General features: G+C 37.8%; 3 protein-coding genes across 6 annotated transcripts in view; all 3 read right to left on the minus strand.

Annotated features, from left to right (window-relative positions):
• Positions 1-1999: 1999 nt before the first annotated feature.
• On the minus strand, positions 2000-5512 carry LOC141781526 (uncharacterized). The gene is made up of 2 exons (XM_074657349.1): positions 5416-5512; positions 2000-3473 (listed from the first exon to the last, which is right to left on the minus strand). The coding sequence occupies exons 1-2, from the start codon at positions 5510-5512 to the stop codon at positions 2854-2856; spliced, it is 717 nt and encodes a 238-aa protein (XP_074513450.1). The 3' UTR covers positions 2000-2853.
• Positions 5513-8277: 2765 nt separating this feature from the next.
• LOC141780288 (interferon-induced very large GTPase 1-like) lies at positions 8278-10237 on the minus strand. Its single transcript, XM_074655445.1, has one exon. The coding sequence runs from the start codon at positions 10235-10237 to the stop codon at positions 9722-9724; it is 516 nt and encodes a 171-aa protein (XP_074511546.1). The 3' UTR covers positions 8278-9721.
• A 413-nt stretch (positions 10238-10650) lies between these two features.
• The window catches only part of LOC141780286 (interferon-induced very large GTPase 1-like), a 16410-nt gene continuing 3670 nt past the window's right edge, over positions 10651-23390 (minus strand). For 2 of the 4 annotated variants that reach the window (XM_074655442.1, XM_074655441.1), the window contains exons 2-6: positions 19497-19620; positions 16153-16187; positions 15805-15883; positions 15617-15654; positions 10651-15504 (exon numbers count right to left, since the gene is read on the minus strand). In XM_074655442.1, coding sequence (XP_074511543.1) covers positions 10651-15504; positions 15617-15654; positions 15805-15883; positions 16153-16187; positions 19497-19581 — 5091 coding nt within the window. In that variant the 5' untranslated portion in view covers positions 19582-19620. Of the gene's footprint in view, positions 15505-15616; positions 15655-15779; positions 15884-16152; positions 16188-19472; positions 19621-23390 lie in introns of those variants that run through there. The other 2 variants (XM_074655443.1, XM_074655444.1) reach the window with 2 other exon arrangements.

Below are 23390 nucleotides of genomic sequence, written 5' to 3' on the forward strand. Positions count from 1 at the left end.
AAGTCAGCGTCGGGCTCGCGCTTGCTCGCTCTAAATATACCTGAACGAGCATCACTCAAAACAGTGAGGCGACACACGTCAGCTAAAACCACAATATCACTCTATATTTCAGCTGCTTGGCAGTAATGTTAGCTGACCAGACGAAGGTCTCTCCATGAACATAATTTAGATCTGATCCTAGTGTTGGCTTTTCCTGCCTAAGAGCAGGCTGAAGCAGCGGGGCTCTGCAGTATGTCTCCCTGATCTCTCCGCAGAGGAGACACCGGCACCCGGTCGGTAACGAGAAGACAACGTAACTCTCTGCACAGGTCGGTCACTTCACAAGACACTGAAAGCCTCTGTTGGTCTGGAGGAGCTGCAGCAGTTATTTCTGCACAAACGTCTCCTGTACATTCACTAGATATTCTCAGAGCTAAACTAACTCTTCTGCAGTGTGGAGTGAGCGCGCGTTCACGTCTAGAGGTGGAGCGAGCTGAGCTGTCTGAGTGAAGGCGAGCAGACAAAGGAGGAGGGTACAGCGGCTACACGCGAACGCGCATATGCGAGCGCGCATGTGTGACGACCCGCTACATTTATGCGCGTACAAAGTTACAAATAGTCCCTTTAAGATATACACCAATCAGTTATAACATTATGACCACCTGCCTAATATTGAGTAGGTCCCCCTTTTGCCGCCAAAACAGCCCTGACCCGTGGAGGCATGGACTTCACTAGACCTCTGAAGGTATGCTGTGGTATCTGGCAGCCGTCAGTAGTAGATCCTTTAAGTCCTGTAAGTTGCGAGGTGGGGCCTCTATGGATCGGACTTGTTTGTCAAGCACATCCCAACGATGCTCGATTGGATTGAGATCTGGAGAATTTGGAGGCCAAGTCAAAATCTCGAACTCCATCCATCCACGTGATGTAAAAGAAAACGTGATTCATCAGACCAGGCCACCTTCTTCAATTGCTCCGGGGTCCAGTTCTGATGCTCATGTGCCCATTGTAGGCGCTTTTGGCGGTGGACACGGGTCAGCATGGGCACCCTGACCAGTCTGCGGCTACGCAGCCCCATACGCAACAAACTGCTTGGCTCACTGTCTTTAGTTAATCTTTTTTTGCATCTCCAATTAAAATGATACATTCTACTTATTAGTTACAAAGTAATCTTTCTTACCTCATGACCACCTGAATGATAATTAACCTTTCTGTGCCCCCACAAGTCAAGTGGTACTGTACATGGTCTCATGCCAAAACAAAGTAGACTATTTACACAATTTAAAAGAGTAACTTTGGTATTTTTCAACCCTGTTTTCCCATGTTTTTTGTGTCTAACTGACTTATAGGGACAAAAATTTCTGAAATTGGTCCAGTATTGAGGAAGAGCGCTGTAGATGGCAGCTGCTCACAAGCTGCAATGTGATTCTATTGGGGCAAGCTGGCATTGTCATTTACATCCACTCAAAGTGCTTGTTTTTGCCATGACAGGCTCTGATTGTTATTATAAGTGTCTGACATTATGGAAAGAGTCAAGGAGAAGTCTCGTTCTGACATCTGGCAAGGTGACAAATAGTGGAATACATCCATGGTGGAAACGCAAGTGCCAGCCAGGCAGAGTTTGTTGTGTTGGAGTGCAGAAAGCGTAGCTTAGTATTATCTAAAAGCTGCCGCCCGTATTTATTTGAGCCAGAGTATACGGATATTCAAATTTCACAACGAGTCTTCTCCTTGAGTGGGTCTTAGAAACACAATAACAAACAAACCGGATCAAGTGAAAGGTGAGAAAAATGATTTATTTCTCTGCAGGGTCCTTTCCATAATGTTGTCAGACACTTTAGTTTATTAATTAGTTAGTTTAATTTATAAATTTTAGTGGACGTAACGTTACATTAATAACTTGTTTCGCGGCTGTCAGTTACAGCACTTGAAAGAAAAAATGTATTGTCCCCATTTGTCACTTTGACACAAAAACATGGAAAAATAGGTTCCAGGTTGAAAAACACCAAAGTTACCCTTTAACAGCTGTTTGAGGGACTTTAATGTAGATTTAACTTTTTTTTTCTTTAAAAAAAAAATAGCAGACATTTCAGAGCAGGCCTTTATTACATCAGCCATATCATTTTTAATAAAAAAAAAAAAAAACTGATAAAAGCTTGATAAACAGTACTATATACATGTTACAGGTGCAGTGATCACATAGACTTCAGAGGAATATCAGCTGTAATTGTACAACTATCTTGGTTTTATCACACCATTATTCCTGATTACAGTTCATTTATTCACAATTATCACGGTGGTTATAAATCTTTGTTCATCAAATATCAGGTTCAGCTTGACGCCTCGGACCTTTGAACCTGAACATCTGTATTTATGTAAAATGTATTTTGCTGTTGAACATCATGATTATGTAGTGAGTGATTATGTACAGTGTATATACAGTATATTCAGTCAACTGTTGTGAGTATGATTAATGCAGGTGGGATATATTTCACTGACTTTTAAATCTTTGTTAAAACTAAAAAGTCATTATTAATAGTTTGTGTTGAAAATAATCCATTTTGTGGTGTTAAACTCACTCAATGACTTCTATCTTTAGAGTAGTTTAAATAATCTATAAAATCATCCAGGGTCAAGATCAGCATCAAGCATCCATCCTGCAGAAACTGAATACAGAACGGGATCTGGTAGTTAGTCAATGACGCCCTCATGTGGCTGCATGTTAGAAGAGGAGGGATGTTTCTGTGGAGGAACAACAGAATATCACACTGTTCAGCCTCTCTGGCTTGAACCCAGAACTCAGGTCACTGGACGGTTTCTGCGGTTTTATTGGATCAATGAAGTCACTGCTTTTTTTTCCAGAAAGACTTTCAGCATCTAGACTTTGATCTCTTCCTCCTCTTCAGAAAAGGCACACGGTGTTTTGCGGCTTTGGGAAAAAGCAGGCGAGGTGGTGTCGTTGCTCATCCTCCTTCCCTGTGTAAAGGACCCGCCACCATAATGGCGAGACAGCACGTCAGCTGCCCTCTGGAACCTTTCTGCCTCAATCGCAGGCTCGGCTCTCAGAGGAGACCCAGTGCACTCATCCGGCGTCCTCAGTGACCTCCTCTCCTCCTCTTGCTCTGCCCAGTTGGAGCTACCAGAGCGCCCCCTGTTGTTCATGTTCCTGCTGAATGACCCACTACCCATGGAAGGGTTGGGTGAAGTCGTCTCTGTTAGTGAGCTGTCGTCCTCTTCTTCCTCTTCCTCTCCTTCTTCTTCCTCACCTGCTGCCTGGCTGTGATTGGACATCTGGAGGCAGCTGGGGTTGTCAATCAAGTTCAGTACCTCAGTCATAAGGGAGGGGCCAAGGTCTACAGTGAACGAGGTGAGGGAGTCTGAACGTGTCAGCATGAAGCCACCGCTGTCTGGTAGAGACCCTTTCCGGACGTCTCCATCCTGAAACTGTTTGTCAAGGCGAGAGAGGCGGGGCAGAGTGACAAATCCTGACTGCAGACCTGCAAGCAGACAGAAGAGGAAAACACACTGAAGTCACTGAAATGATTTGAACTAATAACAACATAAATAAAACATCTAGAGACATTCTTAACCTTGAACCAGAATAATCTCAATGTAAGTATGTTACAAAGAATGTTTAAGTGCATAGTTGGATATTGGAGTGAAGTCATTGAATTTGCTCTATGGAGCTGAGAAACTCTGCATGCACATTACATGGAAATCAGAAGTGGTGTCAATGCCATTTACTCAAGTAGTGTACTTAAGTACAAGTTTGAAGTACTTGTACTTTACTTGAGTATTTCCATTTTATGTTACTTTATACTTCTACTCCACTACATCTCAGAAGCAAATATTTTACTTTTTACTCTACTACACTTATTTGACAGTATCAATTACATTTTATTAAATACTATGAAGATTCAGATTCTCAATACAAATAATAAACCAACTAATACATTTTGATGTATTATTGAGTAATTATTAAGTATATAAAGTAGCTCCACATTTACCAGCTGCAACATTAAAGTATCAATAAATACAATCCAATAATATAATATATATTATTCTGCATGATGAGGACTTTTACTTTCGGTACTTTAAGTATATTTTGATGCTAATACTTTTGTACTTTTACTTAAGTAACATTTAGAATGCAGGACTTTTACTTGTAACTGAGTATTTTTATGCTGTGGTAAAGATCGGAGTACTTCTTCCACCACTGTCAATCAGTGATGACAAGAGTAAAAGTGAAAGTAAGACAGCTACATCAGTAATAATTAGTTTTGTGATTACTGATTTAGCTGCCTTACTTTGTGTGAAAGTGAAAGCAAGAGAGCTCTATTTCCCCTAAACCTTGTGACTTGGAGGAAAACAACAATGACCAATAGAGGTCACTCTACTCAAACACTGCCAAGCACATACTGCTGTCAACGCTGAACACTTGCTATTTGCAGAGCAAGAGCTGCAACAACAGTTCATGTTTTTTTTTTTAAAAAGGCATAAAGTATTTACCAAAGTTAGTCCAAAAAAGGACAGAGACATTGATTCAGTCTCAAGCTTTCGGTTTTAATTTAACCTGCTCCTGATGATAGTTTTTTCAAAAACAAAAAGAAAGGAAATGGTTTTAAAATAACTTTGTGTACATAAAGGAATGGTAGTTAAAATTGTATTCAATAAAGACTCATAACAAGGTTAAGCTGGGCTCAGACTACAGGAGTTTCAAGCTTCTCCTGTAGTCTGAATAATGATTCTTACATCCCACAGGAGATGTAAGACAAGGGGAGTAAAGAAGGGTGGTTTAGTCAGTTTGAGGAGCACTGGACAGCTGGAGGCAATACAATCTGCCTCTGCCTTTGAGAGGGAAAGTGTAGGAGACGAGACACCAAAAATAGCCAGCAGGGGGCATGAAGGAACTGTTCTACCGAGACAGGTGATTTTGCTGAGTCATGCAAGGTGCCAACCTGCCCATCAGGATCTAATCTGAATAAAGGAGAATGCTAAAGACTATCTGAAATGTTTCCCAGTCAGCTTTAAAAGACATAAGACTGAAATGTATCTTCTGTATAGGCTTATTACATATGGTAGAAATTATGCCTTTAAAAGATGAAGTGTGCTCTAAAATACAATCACAGAGGGTACAGCAGGGACCTGAAGGAGCATTTTGTCCACAAATTCTCAAATTTGTAAGTAGCGAAAGAAATTGTTTTTAGATCATTTAAATTTTTCACAGAGATCGCGAAATTAAAAAACATTCCATCAGAATAGAGATCAGCAAATGACTTAATGGCCATGTTGTGCCAGTCAACAAAGGTGTTGTCCAGCAGAGAGGGTTTAAATCAGTGATTTGAATGAATTGGAGATTTTAAGGAGAAAAGAGTCCAGCCAAAGTGATGTCTAACCTGTAACCAGATTTTGATACATGAAAGGGACTCAAGTGTTTACCAAGATAGTGTATCTGCTCCTGGGTCCTCGTAGAGCCGGTGCAGAATTGGGCTTCTGTTAGCAGCCAGTAATACACCAAAAGGTTTGGAGATGACATCCCTCCTGCCTTTTTTTAATATTGGAGTGTTTTCATTGATAGTCAAAGAAGTTTATGGTTCCAGTTATAGGATGAAATAATTCTTTTTGATTTATTTTAAAATTATTTGAGGATGAAAATCGGGATATAATAAGTATGTAATGGAATAGTAGTATGGAATAGATTAATACATTTCGGGAGGATATTCATCTGTATGTAATTAATACGACCTGCAACTGACAGTGGTAGGCCTAATGACCTCCAGCGGTTTAGACTGCACTTCACCTGGTCCATAAGAGTAAGACAGTTAGCTGCAAAGAGATTAGAACATGTATCAGTTACATTAATGTCTAGTAAGTAAGTAGGTGAGTAATTTTTAGAGAAAGTGAGGCAAAGGGATATTTACGGGCTGCCTCATTGATCGGAAATAATTCGCTTTTCTGCAAATTTAGTTTATAGCCAGAGAGTTTGTCAAATATATTCAGAATGTCTAAAACATGATGTAGAGCGGTAGAGGGATCAGATATATATAAAAGTAAATAAGCCACATAAAGCGACTCATGTTGTTCTTGTCCCTCTCTTACAATGCCTCTCATCTGTGTACTGTACTGAAGGGCTAGAGAGAAAGGCTCAATAGTGACTGCAAATAAAAGAGGAGAGAGCAGGCAACCCTGTCTTGTCCCTCTACGTATATGAAACTGTTTAGAGTAGGTACTATTAGTACAAACTGAAGAAACCGGCGCTGTGTTTAGTAACCTGATCCAAGAAATAAATGTATTGCCACACCCAAATCTTTTAAGAATATGAAATAAATACATGAACCTTATCAAAGGCTTTTTTCCGCATCCATAGAAATGAGTACATCTGGAACTGGAGAATCTGGAGGGTGATTGATCATTTTGAACAGGCACCTTACATTAAAAAAAATATATATATTTCTGATAATACCACTCTGGTCAGAGGATATAATATCAGGCAGTACAGTTTCTAAATAAGAGGCGAGAATCTTCACATCCACGCTTAACAGTGAAATTGGTCGATAAGAACTACATCAATATGGATCTTTTTCTTTCTTAAGTAATAAAAAGATCTGGGCTTCCCGTAATGTTTGTGGAAGGATTCCAGTCTCAAGTGATTCATGATACAAACTTAAAAGACGGCGTTCTACATTTACAGAAAGCTTTTTATAGAATTTGATGGGAAAACCGTCCTTACCGGGGCTTTATCCACTCTGCATACCTATGATTGCTTTGTTGATCTCCTCTTATGTAATTGGGCTGTCAAAAATTTCCACTTTATCAATAGCACTGACTTTAGGTGTAGGAAAACTTTTTAAAAACTCGTGGAGATCTTCAGGGTTAAGACTTTCTTCAGAGGAATAAAGTGAAATGTAAAATGCCTGATTAATTTCTTGAGGGTCACGAGTGAGTCCATTACTGACATTAATGTCTGAGATTAATGGAGATGCAGAGGACTTGGTGAACCAGAGCATACTTGGTCTAAGATCATTTGAAGATCTAAATCAACTTCCTTCTGTTTCTATTTACAGCTGATGTCTATTATTTGGAATAATCATCTTCCTACACTGTATATCCACTTCTCAATCGTATGACTACTGAATCACAAAATGGGGGCTTTGCATAAGAAAGGAAAATTGATTCTATGGGTACCCACGAGTCTCCCCTTTACAGACATGCCATGATTATGCTAATCCCATTCAGTTTTTTTGCATCCCCAAAATTGTGGCAACAATTTATGAGACATAACAGAGCATGGGAAAGGCCATCATATACTTCTATCATAATGTTCTAAGCCCTTAGAAACTTTCACAATTTATTTGAATCAATTAATTAATTCATGTTTATTTCTGATTTATGACTAGCACAACTTGACACACAGTGCTGAGCTGCATCTCAAATTAATCTTCAGTTAGCTTTCAGATGATGACAACCACTTCTATGTGACATCTACTGTTGACCTTCTATCTCCCCCTAAAGACCCCCTACCCTTACCCTGATATTCTTACCCTAACCCTTACCGATCTCACTCCTCATGCCTAAGCCTAACCAACCCAACCACTGAAGGCATCGAGTACTAGCGAGATTGTCTGTCTGTTATCGGATATTGTTAGCGCGATATCTCAAAAAGGTATAGACAGATTTTAACATGGGCCAGGGATGATGCTGAGGGAACATGGAGATGAGGGAACATAGAGCCTAATTTGGATGGGAAAAAATTCCTAGGTGCTGAGGGAACATAGGCCTGACCCCCAGTGGTTCCAGACCAATCATAGCTTACCATCTTCTTCCTTTGTTTTACAAAGGAGCTCTATTTCCCCTAAACCTTGTGACTTGGAGGAAAACAACAATTGTTCCCCCATGCAGCACCAACTGCATCATTCTTCTTTTGCTTAGCCATATTTACAGTCGTGCATGGAGGAGCCTCTGTGCTCCTATTGGTCAACATTTGGAACGTGAATGTGAAAGGAAATTAAAAATAAAAAAGGATGAATTTACTATGAATAAAACTAACATGAACTTTTGATCACAGGACTAAGACTAAATCTAAAAATACTTGACAAAATTAACATTATTTGTGATTTTGGGTTACATAAATAAAATGCACTTGATTTAGTATGTGGCAGATCTTAGACATATTTTGAGATTGGGTCAAGAGAAAATCTGGTCTTCTCATGATGCTCATTAATGACAGACGAGGCATGAACTCCATTGACTGATTTATTACAGAAAAAGAAAATATCCATAAAGACTGATATTTCTGTTAGTAATTATGAATATCAATATACTGTAGCAATGACAAGAGTCTAATAAATCAAACAACAAAAACAATTCCAATATTGGCAGTAGTAAAAAGTAACTGTAATAAGATCATTTAAAAAGAGATAATATAAGTAATAAGTATAAAAATTGCTGAATACTCCAAGAAATTCATAAAGATAAAGCATTGTTCATCAAATTATTGAAGAAAAAAAACATACAAAATAGTACGATGAAAATGTTTGTGTAAAAATGTTTTTCAGATGAGTTGCACAACAAATATCTAAATGGTTAACAATAAAAAAAATTCTTTCATTCTTTCTTTTTTACATAATTTCAATTGTTCACAACAGTGGAGTTACTCGTGTAACTCAACAAGTCTCAAATACAAGTTTCATGCATTTTCATAATCAACATTTCATTAATTCAATGACAGGACAACCACCTTATAACTAATTCTTAATCTATTGAAAAATTATTTCAAAATCCTTCAAAAGATAGTTTACAAAAAATACAATTACAGAGATATTTATACACAACTTTAATCAAAACTACAAAACTTGTGTTGCCTGTAATGATGCATTTTAATGAGATCTGTATTATAGAAAAAGAAAAGTGAAAATTAAAATTATAACCAATTATGGCTGCCATTTCTTATTCTGAATGAATTAAACTATGTACATGTCTGTCAACATGCCTCAGCTTAACATCCTACATCTTTATTTGCTCTTTAAACTGTGAGAAGAACATTTCATGCATCTTGTATTAAAAATACACATCTTTGGATGAATGAAGAATATACTTCTCAGAACTCATTTTGCACCTTGATCAACTTTTTTTTAGAAAAGCAAACAACTTACAGTTTCATGTCATTTCTGTTTGATGAGATTTTCACATAAAAGTAAAAACATAAAAACAAAAGTCAAATCATATCTAACTTTCCCATTTTTAGAGGAATGAAAATGTCTCCATAATATCTGAAAACCTAGAAACTTCTACATTCCTTCTTTTAAAAAAGTTCCTTTAAATATTTAAGAAAAAAAAAAAATCATGCATCTTAATCATCTTGTAAAATAATAACAATACAAATATTTCTAATTAAACAAAAACCTTTGATGAATTCTGATCGGTCTCGTACTTTTTACAGTCATCCTTTAATGGCTAACTAACACGTCATTTGTAATTACACATGTTCTCCTTTGCTTTAGGACATTTTCAGGAATGATTACTGCTTAATGTTTTACTGCAACTCAATCTCTCTATACATAAAATAACTAAAATACTATTGATTAAATTATAAACAGGTACTGTTTCAGTCATTTTTGAAAGGATTCATCCTCATCATTGATATTGTTGCACTCCTTCAATCAAATCAAAAATGATTTCTTTTGAACAGTTAAAGACACTTTGGGCTTCTGTCACTTTGAGTAGAGCTTGGTTGTTTCTGGTTCACTCACAGGTTGTACATTTCATCCAGACTATCAATAGCTTCTTGTTTACTGTGGTCTCTCCACTCACTGGGAATTTCTCCTTCGCCATGGAATTTTAATTTATAATGGTCTTCCAGTTGCTTTTGAAATCGACATACAAACCATTTCCAGTATGTCAGCTTAGATGCATCAGGAGTAATCTCCCATGTTGCATACTCCTCTCCAGCAGTTTGATACAGTTTATAAGGAATGGTGTCATGTGAATCATGACGCGGATAGAAACTTCTATCACTTGCAACTGATGTTGGGCAGAAATTGGTGACCAGTTCCACTGTGCCTCTAGTGTGCCATCCATTGATCCCAGCAGGTCGATGAAATGAGACATTGTGTTTGTCAGGACTGTGATCTTCCAGTGTGTTGGTACAAACAGCTACACAGAATGGACATGTTACCCAGCAGCAGTTACACAGCTGATCAATGAGGATTTGATCAGACTTCATCCTGAATTCCTTCATCTTATCCAATGTGAGGCTGCTCATCTTCTTTATGATGGATGCAAAACCTTTCTCTATCTCTTCTTTAAGAAAGTCAAAACTGTTTTTCTCTCTGCTTTACCTTCATGGAAACAATTTTCATTTACAGAAATCCTCATTAAACAATGCACTTGAAATGATTATTAGTATATTAAAGATTTTATGACTGACTAAATTCTCCAGGTCGATATTTTTCTTGTGCACTCTTGTTTGAAGTGTTACATTTTTGTGTGCCTGTCTAATCGCGTGTAGTTTGTAATGATTCATTGACTGTCCACATGGATCACTCAGACAAATTCACCTGTCCATGATCAAATTAACAAAAGTCTGTGAATGTTGTTTTACAGGAATCTGATGAATGAATAACCACGTGAAAACAACTATCAGCCATTAGCTGGGTTGTGGTTGTGTTGGCTCACTCACAGATTGTACATTTTATCCAGACTTTGAATAGCTTCTTCCTTAGTGTGTTTTTTCCACTCGCTGGGAATTTCTCCTCTGCCCTGGAATTTTGACTCATAGTGGTCTTCCAGTTGCTTCTTAAATCGACACAGAAACCATGTCCAATATTTCAGCTTGGACTCATCAGGGGTAATTCTCCAGTTAGCATAACGTGGGCCAGCAGTTCGGTACAGTTTGAAGGGAATTGACTTTTCTGACTCATGACCAAGGTAAAAAACGTAATCACTTGTAACTAATGTTGTGCAGAAATTAACACACAGATCTTTTGTATTTTTCCAGGATGTACCTTTGACTGCATAACATCGATGAAAAGGTACGCTGTGGTCATCAGGACTGTGATCTTCCAGTGTGTTGGTACAAACAGCTGCACAGAATGGACACTCTACCCAGCAGCAGTTACACAGCTGATCAATGAGGATTTGATCAGGCTTCATCCTGAATTCCTTCATCTTATCCAATGAGAGGCTGCTCATCTCCTTTATGATGGATGCAAGACCTTTCTCTATCTCTTCTTTGAGAAAGTCAAAACTGTTTATGTCACTGAAGTTTTCATAACAGATGGTGTTGAATGTTAGCTTATTTTTGAGCAAACTGGAAAATTCCTCCATCCACATGTCCAGGTCTCCTTTTTTTACTTCTTTCTTTTCTTCTTCCTTCTGCATTCCTTCCTCTTTTCCTTCTTCCTTGTTCTTCTTTTTGACTTCCTCTGTTGCAGTAAATAAAGCTTGACTCACAAGATTTTTGATGTCTTCAACATTTTTCTGGAGTATGTTCTGGGCTTTATCTGTGTTGTCTGTGTAGATATATTTCTGTACTTCATCTCTTATAAATTCCTCCGCTTGTCTCCTTGGGTGTTGGATGTAGGTGATAAAACCATCAAAGTTCTCTTTCTCTGCGAGCAATTTCAACATGTGTTTCTCCAAGTTCAGCCTGTTCCCACTGAATGCTGGGAAACTGCACCTCATCTCTCCAGCGAGATCAATGGCAGTCTTGTTACAGACGGCCTCAACAGAGGAACTCTTCAGTTTCTCACAGATCAGTTCTCCAAGCACAACAGCAGACGAGTTTCCTTTGCAGAAGCTGCTGAAAATGTTGTAATATTGCATGTTCTTGCTTTCTACATAAGCGAGTGCATCGTTGTTCTCTTTGAATTTCTTGTGGGACTCTGAAAGCCATCTCCCTGCTCTGTGAAACACATACAGTATGAGATCAACTGTAAACTCCTTCTTCAGAGCATATTCCCTCTTTGATTCAAATTCAGTCACCTTTTCTTTCACATGGTTGGCCACTTCCTGCAAGAAAGTTGATTTGTAGCCTCTTGTAGCTACAGGTTTGCTCTTGATTGCATCAAGGGACTGTTTTTCAACACCATCAATGAAGGATCTGATCAGTTGCTGTTCTTCAGACTGATAATACCCCTTAAAGGTATATTTTGCTTTTGTCATGGTTTCTGAAACAAGGTCAAGGAAACCTTTTTCTTCTGTGTTACTCAGATCTTGGTGCTTGCTGAGAGATACATAATGAGCGTAATCTCCAACCTCTGATATTTTTTTGAATCTGCCACTGCTTTCACATTCAGCTATGAGATGCCATTCAAACCCAATCTCCTGAAGGATTGTTGACTGATCTTCTTCATAGTTGATGTCCTCAATTGGTTTTGTATCTGCAGTTAGTTCACGAACCAAGCCACTCCAAACAGAGTCAAAGTGCTTTTTAAGTTCCTCTTCATCTTTTGCCTTGTCCTTTAACTGATGAGCGAGCTCTTTGCTCTTTTGTAGCAGCTTGTTTTCAAACTCTGTCTTCTTATCATCTAGCTTTTTACAAGCGTTCTTCTGCTGGATAACTTCATCCAGTTTTCTTTTAACTGCTCTCACTTGCTCATCATGAAACTCCTTGATTTTGATTTCAAATTGTCCTCGCCACTGAACCAACATTTCTTTGTCTCTGTCATCATCAAAGTATGTTGTCATTTTTTTTCCGATTTCTCCATAGGTTTTGTTCATTTCTTTATGAAGATAATTTGGCTCGACTTTGTCAAGTTTTCCATTTTCAATTTGGGTATGAAGCCCATTCTCAATGGTCAACATGTTGCTCCTCAGGGCCCAGGTCCAGTTCCCATACTGGACCTCAAGTTTTCTGTATACTGCAATTTCAAGTGTGTTTTTGAAACTGAAAACAAACTGTTCGTTCATCAGGGCTTTCCACAGGTCCTGGATTTTGCTTTTGAACTGTGAGAGAGTAATCCCAGCAGACCGGGAAGCTTTAGAGAGGATGATGGTCTTCAGCTCTTGGACGCTCTCACTATAACCTGGATTTGGAGGAGCCATAGGTGGACTTCCCTCCCATAGCTGGGCAAAGTATTTCACATCTTTCTGCACATCAAATGCAATGACGTCACTGAAACACTCAGCATCACAAACCTCCTCTTTGGCTGCTAGTGAGGCCATCTGGTCCAGTTTTTCTTGCAGCCGTCTCTTTCCATCCATGTTTTTCTCTGCAGCTGCAATATCTGTAACATTCTGGTGAACGAACACACAACTTGGAGAAAGTTTGATTTTCTTCATCCTCATGACAGCCTGAACAACAATCTGCAGAACATCTTGCATCTCAGCTGGATTCTCTCCAAAGATGTTGATCAGTGTCATGTTTCCCAGACCAACAACAAATGTTGCCAGTTCATTGTCGTGCTGAAGAGTGGCGTTACCTTCCAACTCAAGAGCACGCAGTCCTTCTGTGTCCACCACTAGGATGTAGTCAAACTGATAGTCTTTCTTGATATCCTCTGACACTTTGACTAGCTGCATGAAGGCCCCCTTGGTGCACCTGCCAGCACTCACTGCAAACTGTAACCCAAACATGGCATTCAGCATTGTTGATTTTCCACTGCTCTGTACACCCAAAACTGACAAAACAAAAACCCTCTTGTCGCCCAGTTTCTTAATGACTTCATCTAAAAGACTAGAGATCCATGTTAAAGGTACGTGACCTGCATCACCATCCATCAGCTCCATTGGGTGTCCTGATATCATCAGCTCTGCAGCCAGCTCCGGGTATTTAGACCAGTCAGTCTGTACCATCTTTGTTTGTTTCTGCAGAGATTCATGGGCTTCATAGATCTGTCCCATTTCTCTAAAGATGTGCTCCAAGCCAAAAGTTGCTGACTGTAGTTTGGTTGATATTTCATCAAGCTCAGTTTGCTTTGTCTTTAACAGATCAGATTTGTCATGCTTCTTCTTCAAAGCCAAGACTTCAGTCCACTTTTCATCATAGTTTCGGAGAATTGAAGAGAGATCGTCTGTGGAGAGGGCATCTATTAAGATCTGAGTCCATTTCAAGAAATAGACTTTGTCTGTTGATGGCAAAGATGAGAGGCTTTCAATGAACAACTTCATCGGTTCACTGCAGGAAGCAGTGTGTTGTTTTTGTCGTATTTGGTTTAATTTTTGTTGCTTTTCACATTTCTCCTCCTCAATGTTTCCTTTGAGGTGATACAGTTCTTTGTTTATTTTGCACCACTCATGCCACAGTTGGCCTTGACAAGGGAGAAATGTATCTTTGATCTTTGAAACATCCATCCCCTGAAGCAAGTTTACTACTTTCATAGCAGCAGATCTTCCTTTTTGACAGGCTTCATCTTCTTCATCCACTCTGATTCCAGTGACTTCAGCCATGGTTTCAAGCTGGAAGGATGCATGTGGTCCAGACAAAATGTTTCCAATGATTTTTTTCAGTTCTTCAGAAACATCCGAATGGCTTCTGTCCTTTAGACCAACTTTGTATTTTCCCTCTTTGATCGGAACAGCACCACAATCATTATCAGCAATGAGAATAATGAGAGGCTTTGGAGACTTGTAAAGGGCTGAGATAATTGTATTACTTTTATCATCTTTTTCCAGACTTGGTACAAGAACAACATTGACTGAAGATCTGTCAGTCAGTATGTGGCGCTGTTTTTCAATCGACAGAGCATCACCATGAAGATTACAGAAGGCAATGCAGTCATTGAAGGCATCATTGGGTTTTCCAGCAGGGCAGTACCAGGCAATCTCTGCCACACCATCCATCAGATGTCGAGACTTGGTGCTACCTGGGCAGTTTCTGTGGAAGAAGGTGTTGTGACGGTCGTTGATCAAAGAGTTCATCAGCTGAGATTTAGACAGAGATAGTGAACCCAGGCGGAAAAATGACACCATGGGTGTCTCAGCTTTGCAGATGGGCATACTCTTCATGGTGACAATGTTTGAATTGTCTTTGATTTCAGTTATCTTCCATGTTTTTCTTATTTGTCTGAATGTCCACAGAGGACAGCCAATATCCATTGTGACAGGGTCAGGAACAAGCAAAGGTAAGGCGTACTGACATTGTGATAGCTTTGTAATCATGTTCTGCTTAAAGAAGCTGTCTGAGCAGTGAAATACTGCCATTTGAACATCCATTGGATGGACATAAGTTTGTTCTGATTTGTCAAAGTCTACACTGTTGCTGTAAAGAGCATCCAAGTCATCGTCGTCTGTGTCAACAGTGTCAAACACTGGAACAGGATTTGAATTGCTCACCTCAGGACTGTCTTGTTTCACAGAAACATATCTGGCTGTGTAGTCTAACATCATCAACCTCTGAAGAAAAGTAAGAGCGAGATCTTTCTCAGATGTGTCATGGTCCTGTTTCACAGGTGGACCTACTTTAAGAAAATCTGCTGGTGACAACTTCTGTTGATGTTTGTCTTGAAGGTGAAGTCTGCCAAGCAGTGTTTCAGCTTCTCTTTGATATTGTTTCTTCCTGTTGATCTCTTCAGAAATCTCCGCTGACTGCTGTAAATAAGTAAATAAATATGTACTGTATGTAGAAAATGATAATATCACACAATGGGATATAAAGTAAATAGTCTTTAAGATCTTGTGTATTAAATTTGGAGTTTCTTACCTTATCCATGTTCCCACTCGTATCCATATCTAAGGTACCTGAAGGACAGCAATGAACCAGAGGGATAGATCAACCAATATGTTTTTCTAATGTTCATTGCAAGTTATTTTGAATGTTAAAAGCTATAATTAGCTCTATTTTTGACAGTTTGGGGTTATCTTACATTAAAATATTCCTTAAAATGTTACCTTTCTTCTTGGTTGCAGATGATACAGTCTTGATTTCAGACTTTCTCCCCGTGCTGTCACCAGTCTTCTTTGAGTCCTGCTAAGAAAATATGAGATTTTATATAACCTTTACAGTAGTTCACCTGGTTAGAGCATTTGAGATAAAGAATAATTTCAGTAATAACTAAAAACAGCAACAAGATAAATATACCATCACTCAGTAACACACAGTGGTGCACCAATTCAATAAAGGAATACAAAAATATAAAAGCAAGGTAAAACAATATGCTCATTTCCAAATTTCAAATAAATATGGGTAGTTTTAGAAAACGCATGCTGTTCTATAACCATGATCCCTATTGAGCTTACCTTGATTTCAGCTGCATCCACCTCCATATCTTCTACTGCAGCTTAATGCAAGAAAAAAGCAGATTGCACAAGATCAAGGTTTAGAAATAACACTATTAGTTAACCATCTTACTTTCATTGTATTTGTAATGTGTCTGTGTTAAATTCCATTTATTTCTGCAAATGATTTTCCATAATATCTGTCATAATAACATAATATTTTACATAATATCACCCTCTTCAGGTCAGAAAAAGACATTGAAGTTTTACTGCAAAAAGAAAATATTAAAATAATCTAGAAATTGTGTGTGTTTATTTTTTTTGTCTTTTTGCACGTTGGGTTGTATGACTTTATAAAGACATTTTTGGTCAGTTATGTGATGTGATTGATTTTGATGTGATTTTGGTTGTACTGTGATATTAGAGACTTGACAGTTGCAGGATGATGCCTATAAATTGTACAGGGTCCTCATAACCTAATGAATTAATCTGACACGGTTGGTAATATAAAGACACCCCAAACCATTTAGGTAAAGTTAAAAAAGATGACTTGGTTTTCATAATGATGTCTCATTCAATCTTTCACATCCTGTAAGCAAACCTTGGAACCACCCTGTTCAGCAACATTGATCGCTAAATAGGCTTTAAAAAAAAAGAGTTGTTTCCCCGGAAATTAATGATTAATTTTTATTTATTCAACTGGAGAATCAAGATGTGTGCATTAAAACCTATTAACCTAAAGCTATTGTATTTTATGTTTCAGAACAATTATTACTACTATACTCTCATGCTCAAATATCTGCTTGCTTTAAAAGATTCAAAATCAAAGCTTTGATGTATTTCTAATTTAAGTTCTGTCCACATTAGAACCTGCCAAAATCAAAAGTAAATAAATGAGTCGATAAATAAATAAATATGCCAGTAAATGTACCAAAAATATATTTAAAAAAAAATGTAGACAATCATTAATTGATCAAATGTGACAGAAACTGATATTTCTTTTTTAATTTAACTTTGTAATAATGTATTAATTTACTCTTGTATTTAATTTTCCTGATTATTTATTTATTTTTATCAACTTTTAAATCTATTTATTTTTGCATTTATCCTTTTATTTTAGATGTATTTATTCATTATTAAATTGTATGTATTCATTTATGTATATTTGTATTTACTTATTTATTTAGTTCTGCATGATTTTTCCTTTGCATTTTCCCTCATATTTATTCCTCCAAACTTATTTATTTCTGTTTTTCTTTTCTTTATACATTTCATATGCATTTCTGCTTCATTATGCAAATGAGGGGGCTTTCATTCAACATGTGTCATGGGGTCAGAGTGCATAGATCAATTATATGATAGTTATCGTTTGCACACGGATAGCAGTCGGAGCAGCAGCAGGAATGAAGACTGGAGTTGGAGCAGACAGCGTTAGTTAGCTAGCTAGCATATAGAGTTCTACAGGAATGAGTCCTAAAACCCGGAAATGAGTTAGCATTTTAGCACTTCTGGTTCCCTCGTCTGGAAGTCAATGGTTTTTTTTAATGGGTTTTTAGTAAGATGCCTGAAATAAGGTTTTCTTTTTAAAAATGTACAGTTTTTTTGTGTGTCTTAGGAAAGGCGGTTGCTAACAGCAGTGGCTAAATGAGACTACAAAACGTCATCACGCCAACTCGTCCAGATTTACAGCCTCGTTGTGTAAACTCGCGCTCATGCAACCATGCTGTAGTTCCTTTATAGCCTAACGTTAGCTTTTTACTCCTGGCGATTGCATTCACACTTCAAAAATCATAAAAGTGGTGTTCATTTGTGAAGATTATTTTACAGAACAAAACATGTAAGTATTATAAATGTGTGTTTGCCACACAGCTTATTTTCAGCAATAATCCAAAACCCAAAGGGAAAATCCCATTGGCTTTTTGTCAAGGGAACCCAAGGCGATGCTAACTTCCTGGTTGGCCAACAAAAATACGTCATCCCTGGAGCACTCTATGGTCAATTTATGCTCTGACATCTCGATCAACCAATAGGTGAAAAGTTGACCCCATGTCCCACGTTGAATGACAGCCACCTAATTTGCATAATAAAAAAGAAATGCATGAAGAAATGTAGAAAGAAAAGAATACATAAATAAATAAGTCAGGGGAAATAAATGGGATGGAAATGCAAAGGGAAAATAATTCACAAATCAATAAATAAATACAATTTAATAATTAGTAAATACATTGAAAAATAAAGTTAAGATAAAAATAAATACATTTAAAAGTTAAAAATAAATAAATAAATAACAGGGAAAATTTAGAGTAGAGTAGTAGAGTAGATAGGGGGATTAATACAAAGGTAAATAAATAAAGAAGCAAATTATAACAGAAATATCAATTTATGTCACATTTCATCAATTAATTAATGCCTACATTTATTTTGTATTATTATTTAAATATCCGGTCATTTATTAAATCTAGATTTTGTCAGGTTCCTCCATAGGTGTAATCTGTGAATACACATTAAAGATTAAAACCTCACTTGTTTGATTTTGCTGAAACACTGAGGTATTGATCCTCTCTTCTTTGGGGGATCTGTGGTCTAGGTGTTCTTTCTTCCCTCTATTTTCACCACACATCACTCCACTGTAGCCGTGGTGACCATTTTCAGAGACCATGACGTCTATTTTTTCCAGCAGAGCTATTATCTCTCTTTCATCCATCATACTTTTCGTACATGTGTGATATCTTTTTTCAACAAAACTGCTGTTGGCGTTCAGGTCGGTCAATGCACCTTCACATGTTTCATCTGACTCATGAGTCACAACTGTCATTACATAAGCAAGTGATCCTTTCCCAAAAGCTTTTTCTAACCACTGCACTCCTGAACTGTAATGGCTGCTATGTAGACCATGCGGTACCAGTAAGAGAAAGGCATGGATTTCCTGATTCAATGGGAATTTATCAATGTTTTGTAGACAAAGCATGTTAATGACAGAGATGTGCCGACCACACAAATCATACAGTTTGGTTGAAAACTGTTCCACATTTGTTTGCTCGTCATGGTCAATTAAGATGTTTTTTGATCCAATCTCAATAGAATTTGCGTCACCAATTAACACAAGTGTGAGTTCAGGTATCACTGAAACAAAATAAACAGAGAACGACATCACTATGTAACACTGCAGTAATCAATGAAGCAGCATTGTCAAAGTTATATGGAGTTCACACAAACTCAATGACAAAATAAAAGTATATAATTAATTCTCACATTCACATGATGAGTTTGATATGTTTTAACACTTCCTCAGTGTTTGAAACTCAACTGAAACATAATCTATAAAATGAATGTTACTGTACATCAATTCTTGTTTCAAATATTACCTGTGTCATTGGCTGCAGATGGTACAGACTTGGTTACAGACAGTCCTCCTCCTGCTGCTGTGTTGTCATCGTTGTCTTCATCCATTTTATCTGCTCTTCATCTTTACAGAGTCGTGCTGTAGGCCTATGACGAAACTATTGAGACAAATACAACATACACTATTACTGCAAAGGCACATTACCATTCACGCTGATTGAGCTAATTATTTGAGAGGATAAATAAAAGCACTAAATCTTGCACATAAAACATTTTGTGGAACATCCTGATGATTTTGCTGCTGGTGGAATGTTGCAGATATTGCATTTTTTCCTGCATTAATTTCTTTATATTTTGTCATAAATATAATTACATGATGAGCAAACATGACAAGTATTTTTTTGAAAATGACTAATGGAGGGAAATATAATATCTTTACCAAGTAACATTGCAACACCCCATTCTACCATAAATTGTGGAATTATCTTTACTTCGGTAAAAACACAAAATTCAGGCGCCAGGTGACAATTCAAAATATAATGTAATATAATGCAGTCAGGCTCTCAGGCATTCTGTATTACTTTAAAATATTTATTCTCCTGTACAGTGGATCAACTTGAGTCAACACAAACACATAGGCATGATTTACACTTCCATCCTCTTTTATGTCTTCTTTGGGAAGTAACCTCTTTAAATGTAGCCTACATGTGGCCTATTCATATCAATGATAAATTAATTTTAATTAATTTATAAACCCCTTGACTTTAACAGTTCATATATGTGTTTAAGCAATATTTCTGCTCATGTTCAAAAACGTTCTGCACATTCAAATCATATCCCACATATCTGTGTTCTTTGAAATTTCAATAAAGTCAGAATATTTTGAGAAAAATGTTGTAAAAATTAGGATAAAGTCATGCATTTCGAGAAAAAAAAGTGTTAATTTTGGAAATAAAGTTAATTAAACTAAAGCTCAGTCATGATCAGGGTCGGCGCCAGAGTGTTAGGGGCGGACGGGCTATCAGCTTTGACAGCGGGGGCATTTGTTTCACCTCATATTGCCTTTTTTTAAGTGTATCTTTAACATTATCATGTTTCATGAAATAAATAAACTGACAGAGAGGTGTATACATCACTGGCGTGTTCAGGGAGTGGCCTTGGGTGGCACAGGCCACCCCTGAAATCTGATTGGCCACCCCAAGTGCCACCCCAATATCTTAAAATATGATTGGCTATATGCCCAGTCAGAGGCGGGCCACGGCACTGAATGTAAACTGCACTCTTGTTTAAAGTTGCAGTTCCTTCTCAAACCTGAGAGGCAGAGATGCGCTAAAGTAGTATGTAGCCTGCAAAAAAAAGGCGCGAAGAAGAAGAAGTTTGAGCAGGTGAACCTACAGGTGAAACAAACTTTTTTTCTACAGTCAGTCTATCGAAGCAACACGTCTCTGGAGCGTCGTCGTGAAAGATGTGAGTAGCCTACATTTTACTACACTTACTGTGCCTGTAGTTAAAAGCTGTAACGGTAATAAGCTAAACATTTACCCTGTCTTGTTTTATTTCTTTTTATTGTAATTGGCACAAGGCTGTCATCATCTCATCTCATTAGCAAACACTGTTTTGACTGTCAACGATGCTAAAGCTAACATTTAGCTATTCTGTACTACGTAACATTGTTATGTTAGACCCGTGTAACATCAATTACATTTCGTTTTCATTCGTGTGTATGCACAATTATCTATTGTACAACATATAAGAATTTCGTGCATTATGGGACTATTACAGTATGAAAAGAAATCAGAATATAAAGGATTTCTTCAAAAGAAAGAAATCCAAAATAGAGCCAGAGCAGAGGCAGAGCAGTCAGTCAGAGGAGTTTTTCAGCTCTAAAGCTCATTAAAACTCATTTGAGGACAACCATGCTAGACAACAGACTAAGCCATTTAGGTTTGCTAAGTATTGAGTCAAGAAGAGCGAGGGCACTCAACATGGATGATTTTATCAAAGTGTTTGCAAGCAAACACAAGAACAGGCGAATTGCACTGTTTTAACCCTCCTGTTTTCCTCAGGTCAAGGAAGGAAGAAGGGAGGGAGGAAGGACGGAATGAAGAACAGAGAAAGGACAGAGGTAGGAAAGAAAGAGAGAAGGACAGGAAGAAGGGAGGAAGGAAGGAAGGAACTGTCAAAACAGATTGGGTCTCTTGAATGGTAATACTAGGTAATACTAGAGTAACCAACACTGTAGCACATGTAAAGTTTATAATTTGTTTGGTTAAATAATTTGTTCAAAGAGGCGTATGTATTTTAAATATGTTTGCACTTTATAGGCGGAGAGTGACTGTGTTTTTGAATGTGCATTGTTTTCTTATGTTGGCTTTTGGAGTCACAGGTTATTTTGTAGCATTATTACTGTAACAAATCAGTGTTGAAACAAGATTTGTTACAAGTGATGTAAGCTTTTTTTATGCACACATAAGCTCTGATAAGGTCAGCTATATCTGTTGATAAAATATTCTACACGGTCTGTACCTCCAACCATTTACATTGTTGCACATGTAAAGTTTTGCACAGTTTTGCCCAAAGAGTCTTATTTATTTTAATTTTGTTGGCACTTTATAAAGTGACTGTTTTAGAATAAGGATTTTCTTTTGTATGTAACCTACTTTGGGAATTTACTAATTATTTTGGCATTATTTAACAGTTCACTTTACAATGTTAAAACAAGATTTGCTGGTATGTGAGGAGGGATGTGACTTTTGTTTATACCTGGGAGTTCAGGTTTCTCTGTTGCTGAGAATACTACAGTAACTTACTACACTGTGGCACATGTGACAAGTTTTGTCAAGTTTTGTCAAGTAAATGTTTTGCCCAAACAGGCTTATTTATTGTAATTTTGTTGGCACTTTATACAGTGCACTTTATACAGAAAGTGCATTGTCTTTTTTGTATGTACTGTATATCATACCTTGGAAGGTTGTTTTGAGGTTAGAATAAAGTATGGTAGTTTTCAATCACATTTGTATGTTGCCTTTTCCTGAATGTTGTGACTAGTAGGTCTATTCTTGCTTGCGGTGTTAGTAAGTGAAGTAGATATGGGTTGTGGAGACAAAAATGGTAAATTAATGCTATGCCGACACCTGGGTGTGGGTGTGTATTTTCTTGTGTGTGTGTGTGTGTGTGTGTGTGTGTGTGCGTGCATACGTGAGTGTATATGTCTGTGCGCAGGCGCTCCTGCTCACACTTCATGCCACCACTGCATAAGTCAGTGCCCCACTGGTGCCACCCCTATCAAAAATGTCTGGACACGCCCCTGGTATACATACTGCCACTTAAGCGCACAGGTGCGCACGCACGCATAGACATGCTGTTATGTCCACAAAAACAGGTTATAAACTAACACCGTGTCCTAACTGGATGCGAGCGTCCGACTATCGCGCTGCATCGCGTAGCATCTGACGCTCTCTGTCCACTGAATACATTAAAACTGCACTTCTGTTACATCATGTAAACAAACCAGGAACATATCAGCTGTGAGCTCCAGATCAGACTGGAGCTGAAGACGTAACCACCTCAAAGATGGGTTGAAAAAATAGGAACCGTGTATCCCATAGAAGTTCAGACAAAACGTCACGCCGCGCTGTGCAGCACCATGTTGCTTGCAGCCAGTTAGGACACTCCAATAGAAAACAATGTAATCAAGCCAAAGTACATGTCCTAGTTGTTTCCTAAATGCAAAACTATCACTGTTTTGTGTTTTATTTTGCATTGCAGTGTTAAGTCCTTCCGTTACCAAACTGAATGACTTCATTTTACTAATAGCTTAGCTGTTATTTCAGTTTAGTTTTTTGTCAGGAGAATTCAGCTGAGGGGGCACAGTGACCTTTTTGGACGGGCCTGGACCCCCATGGCCCGCCCCTAAC

The sequence above is a fragment of the Sebastes fasciatus genome, chromosome 13 (assembly GCF_043250625.1).
Source record: "Sebastes fasciatus isolate fSebFas1 chromosome 13, fSebFas1.pri, whole genome shotgun sequence".
NCBI lineage: Eukaryota > Metazoa > Chordata > Actinopteri > Perciformes > Sebastidae > Sebastes > Sebastes fasciatus.

What these genes read in the sequence shown, in the direction of transcription:
- LOC141781526 (XM_074657349.1), bottom strand. Translation starts at nt 5,512, where the DNA reads ATGTCATCTCCAAACCTTTTGGTGTATTACTGGCTGCTAACAGAAGCC. An exon ending in GGAGCAGATACACTATCTTG is followed by an intron (nt 3,474 to 5,415) that starts GTAAACACTTGA and finishes GTCTGCTTGCAG; the next exon opens with GTCTGCAGTCAGGATTTGTC.
- LOC141780288 (XM_074655445.1), bottom strand. Translation starts at nt 10,237, where the DNA reads ATGAGCAGCCTCACATTGGATAAGATGAAGGAATTCAGGATGAAGTCT.